Here is a 12,504-nt window from a genome sequence, read left to right on the forward strand (position 1 = left end):
AGACGCCAAGGGGCCTGACGGACATCAGATGGTGAGTATGTACGGTTTGTTTTTTTTTACATTTACGCTGGTAACCAGGGTAAACATCGGGTTACTAAGCGCGGCCCTGCGCTTAGTAACCCGATGTTTACCCTGGTTACCCGGGTGCTGCAGGGGGACTTCGGCATCGTTGAAGACAGTTTCAACGATGCCGAAGTCGTTCCCCTGATCGTTGGTCGCTGGAGAGCGGTCTGTGTGACAGCTCCCCAGCGACCACACAGCGACTTACCAACGATCACGGCCAGGTCGTATCGCTGGTCGTGATCGTTGGTAAATCGCTTAGTGAGACGGGGCCTTTAGTAGCCATTCAAACCCAGTTGTGTCAACTTCTGTGCATGTTATCAGGCCAAAATCACCAGGGTATGTGAACTTTTGATCAATGTCATTCGGATGTTTTGGGTTGTCAATATGTTTTAAAAAGAGAAAACACAGTAGTTTGACAATATAAATGGCTTCACCCAACCAATAACCATGAGTGGAGAAAAAGTTTTGGTGTTATCATTCATATTCTCTGAAAAAGGCAAAGAAAGCAAAAATTCTGCCGGGGTATGTAAACTTTTCAGAACAATTGTATCTATCTATTATCTATCTATTATTTATTATCTATCTATTTATCTATTATTTATTATCTATCTATTATCAATTATCTATCTATCTATCCACATCTTGGACCAAAACGTCGCACATGGGCCAATAAATCACATTTATTTTTTCTATTGGAGTGCTGCCTTCATTTTTTTGGACTATAGCATGAGGTTTGGTACATACCTGGAAGGATTTTTTGCACCCTTTGTTTTCTTTTTCTATCTATTATCTGTCTACTATCTATTATCTATCTATTATCTATCATCTATAATCTATCTATCTTATCTACTATCTATCTATTATCTATCTATTATCTATCGATTATCTATCTACTATCTATCTATTATCTATATATCTATTACTGTATCTATCTATTATCTATTTATCTATTATCTATATATCTATTATCTATCTATTATGTATCTATCTAGCTATCTATTATCTATATATCTTTCTATCTATCTTTCTATCTATCTATCTATCTATCTATCTATCATCTATCTATCGTCTATGTCCCTGTGCTGCGGCCATGGCAGATCATACAAAGTCATCATATTTCCTTTACGGGACCTGTAAAATGATCAGGTGAATTTAGTAAATTTTGGGGATATCTGGTTTCTCGCTGAGGCCCAGTTATTCTTAGAGCTGATTGGATTCTGGGCTACGCTGCTGGTTCTGGGTGTTCTCCTCGGAGATCCATTGTGGGTGTTAATCATTATTGTGTCTGGGCACAGAACCGCACGGTGTGGCTACCTGCACAGCCAGTCGCTCCATTGTCCGCACGTGTACGGCTCGGTATAATGAGCTTGTAGCTCTGTAGTTAGGTAGAAGCAATTTAAAGCAGTTTTAAATGAGAACCAGATTGTTGGGGCCTGCACAATAAGAAGCATGAAATGTGGACAGAATTGAGAATAAAAGTGGATTATTACCACCCTGATACAGGCAGAGTTATTTTAATTTGTACAGTGATTTAACCAGATATTGTGCGCTGTAAGATATTTTAGTTCTGATTTAAAACTTCGTTATTTAATGCCGTAACAAATCCATTCATAGAAAAGCTGCAGAATCGCTTGCATGTGCCTAGACCCGTTGAATCATCAGCATATTCAATGGAGATCGGGCATTTTATGTATAGAAAGACAGAAATGTAGAAGAAGAAAAAGAAAGAGGGAAGGAAAGAATGATGGATACACAGGCGCTTCTCACTAAATTAGAATATCATCAAAAAGTGAATTTATTTCAGTTCTTCAACACAAAAAGTGAAACTCATATATTATATAGGGTCATTACAGACAGAGTGATCTATTTCACGTGTTTATTTCTGTTAATGTTGATGATTATGGCTTACAGCCAATGAAAACCCAAAAGTCATTATCTCAGTAAATTAGAATACTTTATAACACCAGCGTGAAAAATGATTTTAAAATCTGAAATGTTGTCCTACTGAAATGTATGTTCAGTAAATGCTCTCAATACTTGGTCGGGCTCCTTTGGCACCAATTACTGCATCAATGTGGTGTGGCATGGAGGTGATCAGCCTGTGGCACTGCTGAGGGGTTATGGAAGCCCAGGTTGCTTCAGCTCGTCTGCATTGTTGGGTCTGGTGTCTCTCATCTTCCTCTTGACAATACTCCACAGATTCTCTATGGGGTTAAGGTCAGGCGAGTTTGCTGCCAATCAAGCACAGTGATACTGTTCTTTGTAAATCAGGTATTGGTACTTTTGGCAGTGTGGACAGGGGCCAGGTCCTACTGGAGAATGAAATGTCCATGTCCTAAAAGTTTGTCGGCAGAGGGAAGCATGAAGTGCTCTAAAATTTCCTGGTAGATGGCTGCGCTGACTTTGGTCTTGATAAAACAGAGTGGACCTACACCAGCAGATGACATGGCTCCCCAAACCATCACTGATTGTGGAAACTTCACACTAGACCTCCAGCAGTTTGGATTGTGTGAACTGAAATAAATTAACTTTTTTATGATATTCTAATTTAGTGATAAGCACCTACATGTAAATATATTGTAGCTATGCAAATATAGCAATGATAGATAATAGATTGATTTCTATTATTATGCAGAGATTGTATATGAAGAAAGAAATAAAAAAGTAGGTAATGTAATGTAGCCAAATATGCAGAGATTTAAACAGATAAATAATAAGGAAACTAAAGTTTTGCATAGATATAGGGACAGACAGACATAGATACAGATAGGTGGGAAGAAAGAAAAACAAGGGAGGAAAGAAATACAGAAAAAAGGAGACAAAGGCATATATTAATACATAGAGAGATATACTGGTGCAGCAGCCGATCATTTTATAAGAATTATTACTGGATGTTTGTAGAACAATGCTGCTTTGTACTTTTATTATTTCTGTAACTTCAAACGGGACCATCTTTGTTCTCTCCCCAGTGATGATATTCAGGCTCATCTTTTAGTGAGTGTTACATGCAGCCACAATGCTCCGCACCGCTGCCACCTCCCGGGAGAGGGGAGGCCGAGGGAATGGGGGCAATGAGAAGAAAGGTGTCTCACCGAAGAGGAAGAAGAGAGCCAATCACAGAGCAACCGCATCTTCTGTAATCTGGAGGATGAAACACACAATATGTTTTCTATCATTGCCTGGAAGGAATCTCACAATAGGTATAACTCTAGGGGGGGGGGGGGGGGTCTTTTGCTTTTATTTTTTTGTTGCTTCATATAGTAAAAATTGGAGAACTAGATAGAGAGAGAGAGATCGATGATAGGTAGGTAGATAGATAGATAGATAGATAGATAGATAGATAGATAGATAGATAGGTAGATAGGTAGATAGATGATAGATATGAGACAGATTAACCAATATATAAGTATAGAATAAAGAGAGAGAATAAGACATACAGTAATTGTGTCTGGACCTTCCTGTGTATTATACAGCCTAAGGCTACGTTCACATTTGCGTTGTGCGCCGCTGCGTCGGCGACGCAACGCACAACGCAAACAAAAACGCAACAAAACGCACGCTAAAACGCTGCATTTTGCGACGCATGCGTCCTTTTTCGCCGAAAGTTGGACGCAAAAAAAAATGCAACTTGCTGCGTTCTCTGCGCCCAACGCTTGCGGCCAAAAAAACGCATGCGTCGCACAACGCAGCACAACGCATGTCCATGCGCCCTCATGATAAATATAGGGGCGCATGACGCATGCGGCGACGCTGCGGCGCCGAACGCTAATGTGAACGTAGACTTAGTCAGTGATGCTCCATGGAGCAGGTTCTTATATAGAGACAGGACATAGTCCGAGGCGCTGTGTGACCCTCTCATCTCACAGGCAGTCATTCTCCCCCCTGTGCTGCTCCTGCTCCTTCTCCTTTTGCAGCCCCTCCAGCAATGTCCCTGTGTGCAGCCCCTCCAGTATTGCCCCTGTATGCGGCCCCTCCAGCAATGCCCCTGTGCACGGCCCCTCCAGCAATGCCCGTGCGCCGCCCCTCTAGCAATGCCCTTGTGCGCGGTCCCTCCAGCATTGCCCCTGTGTGCGGCCCCTCCAGCATTACCCCTGTGCGTGGCCCCTCCAGCATTGCCCCTGTTTGCTGCCCCTCCAGCACTGCCCCTGTGCGTGGTCCCTCCAGCATTGCCCCTGTGCGCGGCCCCTCCAGCATTGCCCCTGTGCGCGGCCCCTCCAGCATTGCCCCTGTGCGCGGCCCCTCCAGTATTGCCCCTGTGCGCGGCCCCTCCAGTATTGCCCCTGTGCGCGGCCCCTCCAGCATTGCCCCTGTGCGCGGCCCCTCCAGCATTGCCCCTGTGCGCGGCCCCTCCAGCATTGCCCCTGTGCGCGGCCCCTCCAGCATTGCCCCTGTGCGCGGCCCTTCCAGCATTGCCCCTGTGCATGGCCCCTCCAGCATTGCCCCTATGAGCGTCCCCTCCAGCATTGCCCCTGTGCGCAGCCCCTCCAGCATTGCCCCTATGAGCGGACACTCCAGCATTGCCCCTGTGCGCGGCCCCTCCAGCATTGCCCCTATGAGCGGCCCCTCCAGCATTGCCCCTGTGCGCGGCCCCTCCAGCATTGCCCCTATGAGCGGACACTCCAGCATTGCCCCTGTGCGTGGCCCCTCCAGCATTGCCCCTGTGCGCGGCCCCTCCAGCATTGCCCCTGTGCGCGGCCCCTCCAGCATTGCCCCTGTGCGTGGCCCCTCCAGCATTGCCCCTGTGCGCGGCCCCTCCAGCATTGCCCCTGTGCGCGGCCCCTCCAGCATTGCCCCTATGAGCGGCCCCTCCAACATTGCCCCCGTGTGCAGCCCCTCAGCCTGGCACAGTGTGAGGGTCCCAGCCTAATCACCAGTCACGTTTGAAGAATTCCTACTCAAACAGAATCCCCCCCTCCAAAACCAAAAACCCTATGGCAAAAATTCCTCCAGCTAACCTGCTAAGAAGGTCCCAGGAGAAGCCACTTATAGGATGACTTACATGGGACTGATCCTTTCACATAAGACAATGGACAAACACCGAAACTAGAACCTGTAATTAGTCCAGAGGAGCAAATACAAACAGATCAGCTGCTGTTATTACAGCCAGACAGGAGCTCCATGCTGTAATCACCAGATTCCTGGGATCTCATGAAATAGATCAATGACACACAAAAACAATGATAATAATAATAATAATAATAATAATAATAATAAATGTATCTGCACATGTTCTGCCAGCTCCCTCTGCGATATTATCAGGGTTCTCTGGGGTTGTTCTGCATTTTCCTACTCGTGATCCTTATTCTTAGGTTGGAAGCTTTAGATTTCAGAGATCCTTTAAAATAAATCTGTAACACCTTAAAGTGGTTAGACCCTAGCTGGGGAGGATGTCTGATCAATAACTGATGATGACGAGGGATTTTCTGTGGAGGCTTAGAACTCTCTCTGCTGAAAATCTCCTGTTGTGGGATGAGACGTCTGTGTGAGCCCAAGATGTCTGCAGGAGGGAGAAGACATGTCATGGTCCCAAATCTAACAGGAGCCCCTAACCCTGCTAGACACAATGTCCCCACCCTGATGTCGTCAGATCAGACAAGGAGAGAATCCCAGTATAGGACACAATTGTCCTGTGTATGCATTGCTTATATTTTGCTTTTATAGATAGTAAACTATGTTTTACATAGTATATTGTTAGAAATATAGTAAAAAAAATATAGAACTATATATATAGTAAAACACATTGTATATGTACATATTTATATATATATATATATATATATATATATATATATATATATATATATATATATTCATGCATATATGTATACATATACACACACATTTACACAGACCTTTATATATACACACATTACACACATATATACATACACACAGACACTATATATATATATATATATATATATATATATATACACATATATACACATATACACATATATACACACACATAAATACGCACAAATATACACACACAAACATATATGTATATATACATACAGATATACACACACAGAGATATATAGATATACACACACATTTACGCAGACATATATACACACATAAATACATACACACAGACACTATATATATATATATAATATATATGTACAAATACACACATATTTACACACACTTATACATGCACACATATATATATATATAGATATATATACGCGCAAATATACACACACAAACATATATGTGTATATATATACATATATACACATACACACATATATACATATATATACAAACACACATATATACACACACACATACAAATACGCACAAATATACACACAAACATATATGTATATATATGTGTATATACATATTTACACATACACACACACACACACACACACACACACACATATATATATATATATATATATATATATATATATATATACATATATATGCACACACATATACACAGATATACATACACACACATATATATATATATAATTATTTACACTCACATATATACACACACATATACATATACACAGATATACATACACACATACATATATACACACATACATATATATATATATATATATACAATTATTTACACACATATATACACACACATATACAAATACACATTTTATTCACTTTTAAGATACAAAAAACCTAATGAAGATAATTTTAGTAAACTTTTTTGTATTTTTTTAAGATTATTTAAGTTCTACAATATATTTACTAATTTTTGGATTAGAAAATTCCTCTTTTAGTAACTCTTTGTTTTGCTCTCCTAATTCTCTTGCCTGTGTTCCTTCTCTCTGCGGGATGATGTCCAGGCGCAGATCTGGCGCAGAGTCTCCGGATCTTACCGCAGCAGTGCGGAGGGTTGCGGAGGATTGCGGAGGGTGATCTGCTGTGATCCTGCCGACAATCCCCTTCTCCTCCGCACTATCAGCTCTGATCACCAGGTGCACATGGGGAGGTCACAGCATTCTGCAGCTTTTGTGCGCCACACAATGAGGACACACTTCTTCTATAATGGCAGCAGTGTCTCCACCGGCTCCAAATAAAGACAGCCTCATCATTTAACGCTCCTATTGTTATTCGTTAAGAAAATATATCACACACTCCAATCTCCTTCACCCGAAAATAAAACCAACTAAGTAATGAAAATGTGAACAAAAATATCCTGGGCTTTATATATCATCAATGGTTTATAGAAATTATAGAGAAAGAAAGAAGAAAAAATATACACGAAAAATACATAAAACCATTGGAAAAATACACACTTCTCCAGGAGCTGAAGGCGGATTTGGATTTATGGTTTTGTTGAGAAAAACATAATAATGTAGGAAATGCACAAAGTCTATATATCCTGTATGCGGATTCATTGTATGAACATACGTAGATAAAATAGACAGATAGATAATAGAGAGATAGATAATAGATAGATGTTTACATTCTTGCAGTCAGAGATTCTATAATTCTTCCCTTTTGTTTCTTAAATTCTAACTAAATATTTTTCCAGATACCCATTAATTTAAGACTCAAGATATATACACACAGAGGGATAGCTACAAATTGACAGATAAATGAATAGATAGATAGATAATAGATATAAATAATATAGATAGATGGATAATAGATAGATAATAGATGATAGATAATAGATATAATATAGATAGATGGATGATAGATAGATGATAGATAATAGATGATAGATAGATAATAGATAGATAATAGATGAATAATAGATATATTGATAGGTAATAGATAATAGATATATAGATAAATGATAGATAGATATAATATAGATAGATTATAGATATAGATAATAAATAGATGATAGATCATAGATGATAGATAATAGATAGATATTAGATAGATAATAGATGGGTAGATAGATATTAGATAGATAGATAATAGATAGACGATAGATAGATAGATAGATAGATAGATAGATAGATAGATAGATACTAGAGAAATGCAGAATAATGGCGGCACGCACATAGAACACATAGCACATAATGGAGCAGTCATGGTTACATACCCGAAATTCGCAGGTGTCCATAAGAACATTTATCAGCCACATAAACTCCCTCCCTCCAGCCATAAAGGCGCAGGCTGGGCACCTCTCCTATATTGACTCAGGTGTCAGGACTCTTTATTTTTAATTATAACCTGCCCTTTTTTAATTCCTGTGCAGAAAAAAAAAAGAAACGGGGGGCATAGGAGTCCAGGAATCAGGGATTGTGCCCCTTCCCCCTCCACACTCTCCCCCTCCCCCACTTATGAAGTTATTAGGGACAGGACTGGGGAAGTCTGGCACTACTTCATGTGCAGAAGAAGCCGCATCACCAGCGCGGAGGGATACACAATAGAGTTCAAATGTCAGCAAGTTTGTAGCAGGAGAGAGGAGGTGAGTGGGTGGAGTGTCCCTCCGCCGGCAGTCCCCGCTGTATGCTGCTCTGCAGGAGCGTGCATGGCACACAGGCTCGGGCTGCCGCTCCCTGGACATCCTGCTCGGGCTCTTCCTCGGGACCTGGCGCCCCCTCCCCTTCTCACCCCACAGCCTCGCACTGTGCCCCCTGCACCCCTCCCTCAGTGCACAGGCAGGTGGTCCCGTCTGCCCCTCGGGGTGCTGCTCCTGTGGATCCTCTGCAGCCATGATCATCTGATCACCATCCATCCATGCAGGATTTGGGATAAGGAAGCTTCTCCTGCAGGCTGCCTGAACTTACTGAGAAGTTCACTCTCCTACTAGTATTATTCTCATTGTGCTGCTTAAAGTGTCCTCCTCCTCATCATCATCCTCATCATCCTCATGGATATTGCAACAGGTCCGGAGTCCTTGGAGAGGTGCTTCAACAGGGGGCAGAGTGACTGCGCCAAGATGCTGGACAATATTAAAATGGAAGATCACCCACTCAGGACTGGCACTGCCACCCTAGGAGTGCTGCTGGGTAAGTGGTGCCCTCTGTGTGTCTGTGAAGTGTGGACTCCAGGACTTACACTGAGTTATAATGGCCACTGTGCCCACCCTACATAACAATAGGCTGCCAACCTCTAATGTATAGACCAGGGAGCCACACTGTGCATGTCAGAGCCTGGGGCCCCTGTGTGCCGGTATATAGTATGTCTGCTGCTGTGTACACACTGTGCACGTCAGAGCCTGGGGCCCCTGTGTGCCGGTATATAGTATGTCTGCTGCTGTGTACACACTGTGCATGTCAGAGCCTGGGGCCCCTGTGTGCCGGTATATAGTATGTCTGCTGCTGTGTACACACTGTGCACGTCAGAGCCCGGGGCCCCTGTGTGCCGGTATATAGTATGTCTGCTGCTGTGTACACACTGTGCATCTCAGAGCCTGGGGCCCCTGTGTGCCGGTATATAGTATGTCTGCTGCTGTGTACACACTGTGCATCTCAGAGCCTGGGGCCCCTGTGTGCCGGTATATGGTATGTCTGCTGCTGTGTACACACTGTGCACGTCAGAGCCTGGGGCCCCTGTGTGCCGGTATATAGTATGTCTGCTGCTGTGTACACACTGTGCACGTCAGAGCCTGGGGCCCCTGTGTGCCGGTATATAGTATGTCTGCTGCTGTGTACACACGTGTGCATGTCCGAGCCTGGGGCCCCTGTGTGCCGGTATATAGTATGTCTGTTGTGTACACACGTGTGCATGTGAGAGCCTGGGGCCCCTGTGTGCAGGCACTATATAGTATGTCTGCTATGTACACACGTGTGCATGTGAGAGCCTGGGGCCCCTGTGTGCAGGCACTATATAGTATGTCTGCTATGTACACACGTGTGCATGTCAACAATCACAGTGCTGAGTCCCAGCAAAGTCTCAAGTGTCTCCATTGTCATCTATGGCAATAGTGTACAGATGTAGCAGAGGTGAGTGTGTATTTGGGGACATATCGTTGTATTCTTTTGTACATAGTTCTGCAAATAATGCAGCAATATGGGGAATCCGTGTAATGAAATTCAGCTCTGCTACATCTGTATCGGAGACATCCAGGAAAGCATGGGAAGAATGAGCAATGGAGTCTGCTGGGAAGAACAACTGGATGTCAATACTGCCACTACCAATATCTGAGTAATCACAGTGCTGTCAGTACAACTGCTGCTACTAGTACTATTAATGGTAGAACTATTAATATTACTCCAACTAGTACAACTATCACTGCTAAAATAATCACAGTACTATTAGTACAACTACTACTATTAATGGTAATAATAATAGAACAGAATATTACTCCAACTACTGAGAGCACTACTATTACGATGAATAATAATACTGCTAACAGTACTGCAACAATTACAGCTGCTAATAGTACTGCGATCACTACTAAAAACAATCCTAGGACGATTAGAACAACTACTGCTGCTACTTCTTCTACTACGACTACTATTACTTCTACTACTAATCGAACTAATAGTATTGCTACCATTGTGATTAACCCTCCTAAAAAGAATCGTAGCACTATTAGTACAACTACTGCTGCTGCATACTACTATTATTACTAATAATCAGAACTATTAATATCACTGCAACTACTAATAGTACCACTATCACTATGACTAACCCTACACAAATAATCCTAGGACTATTAGTACTGCTACTAATACTATGGCTAACATTACTACTAAAAGTACTAGTAGTACTAATACTATTGCAGCTGCTATTTCTACTACTAATATTAATAATATCAAGTATATTAGCCACCAACAGGAATGTAATTAATAGAACTTATGGCAATTCAATATTACATATAATATAGAATTTAATATATTAAGTATATACACACACATCTAGATATATTAGATTTATAACCAGATATATATTATATTATACTATATGATATTGAATAACAGCAGCAGCAATGCTTAGATCAGCAATGTAGAATTTATCTAAAAATCCAAAAAAGGAGGCAAATCCAAAATAGTGAGAAAGTGAGGATCCTCTATTCCCTAGCACCAGCATGTATATGTATGTATAGCTTCATACCTTAATATATATTGACGTTATTGAGAAGTTTATTTCATATATATTCGTAGAATATATATATATATATATATATATATATATATATATATATATATATATATATATATATATATATATATATATATATATATACACTTCATACCGAGCAGCACTGGCTCTGCCTGTAGTATATAAGTACATTACTATAATCTCTGAAGTTTGGAGCTAATGAATAAAATACTTTGACAGTTTGCTATAAGGGGGGATATCTGTGCAGGACCCCTGGCTATTTCTAGTGCCCTCCATTGTATTAATGCCGCAGTGACAGGAAATATTTGGAGGTGACTCGGGCTCGGTATAAAGTGTGAATATTGCCCATAATATAACATCATATTGATAGATTGGGGTCCAGGATAGACTGGGTCATTTTTTTTTTAATGATTTACCATTAAGAGGGTCGGGATCTATAATTAAGGCCTGGGATATAGATATATTTAATATATTTTGCTATAATTATCAATATTCGTCCAAGTATTAATATCAATAATATTAATGTTCTTCTTTAAGTAAAACAAAAAAAAGTGATGTTCTAATTAAATCTTCATTTTTACCAGATACATTCCCCATACAAATATAATAGTTCTCTATCTATCTGTTTATTATCTATTTATCTATCTATTATCTATCTGTTTATTATCTATTTATCTATTAATCATGTATATTTATCTATTTATATACTAGATACAACTCGTCTTTACATCAATTTCACATGTATGCATTGACCCTCATCATCATCATCTCCATGTAATGTGTACATTGTGTTGCTTTATCAGTGTATCACTTGCATATTATTATCCTCCTGCAAGTACACGCGTTATATGTGCATCGATCATAACCCCCATCATCATCATCATCATCATGTAATATGGATACATGTAACTTATTTGATCACCTTTGTGTTCTCTATAGTCCCCATCAACATATGAGTCTATAGAATGTGCACAGATCTAATGATTACCATGGCCATGTATGTAGCGCCCACATATACACGGGGTAAAGTGATGATATATATATATCATCTATATATCCAATTTATTTAAAACTAATAATCACATAAGCAATAAATAATCGCCATCAAGAACGTGTGTAATGTATGTACAATTTTCATAATTTCCTTTATTACTTGTGCACGTTTGTAGCAATGATTCGTTTCAGACATTTCAATGCAGCTATGTGCAGCCAACACCATAATAGCCAATCTGAACATGTGTGTGTGTTTATAACGCGTGTCCAAGGTTATGACTATTATCGTGTGTGTGTATATTGTTAGTGTGCACTACTGCTATTATGTGATGAATAGCTAGAAAAAAAAAATATATATATACATATCTCTATCTATTAGACACACATACATATGTATATATATGGTAAGTGTGTGCACTATTGATGTTATGT

The 12,504-nt window shown here is 40.6% G+C and overlaps 1 protein-coding gene and 1 long non-coding RNA gene across 4 annotated transcripts in view; one reads left to right on the top strand and one right to left on the bottom strand.

Annotated features, from left to right (window-relative positions):
• The window catches only part of LOC143804957 (uncharacterized), a 126,182-nt gene extending 117,859 nt beyond the window's left edge, over positions 1-8,323 (bottom strand). For both annotated transcript variants that reach the window (XR_013221137.1, XR_013221136.1), the window contains exons 1-2: positions 8,108-8,323; positions 3,156-3,204 (exon numbers count right to left, since the gene is read on the bottom strand). This is a non-coding gene — a long non-coding RNA (uncharacterized LOC143804957). The remainder of the gene's footprint in view (positions 1-3,155; positions 3,205-8,107) is intronic.
• Positions 8,324-8,389: 66 nt separating this feature from the next.
• The window catches only part of LMX1B (LIM homeobox transcription factor 1 beta), a 174,572-nt gene continuing 170,457 nt past the window's right edge, over positions 8,390-12,504 (top strand). The window contains exon 1 of one of the 2 annotated variants that reach the window (XM_077283615.1): positions 8,390-9,020. In XM_077283615.1, the coding sequence (XP_077139730.1) occupies positions 8,882-9,020 (139 nt within the window). In that variant the 5' untranslated portion in view covers positions 8,390-8,881. The remainder of the gene's footprint in view (positions 9,021-12,504) is intronic. The other variant, XM_077283616.1, reaches the window with a different exon arrangement.

This window comes from Ranitomeya variabilis, chromosome 2 (assembly GCF_051348905.1).
Source record: "Ranitomeya variabilis isolate aRanVar5 chromosome 2, aRanVar5.hap1, whole genome shotgun sequence".
Taxonomy (NCBI): domain Eukaryota; kingdom Metazoa; phylum Chordata; class Amphibia; order Anura; family Dendrobatidae; genus Ranitomeya; species Ranitomeya variabilis.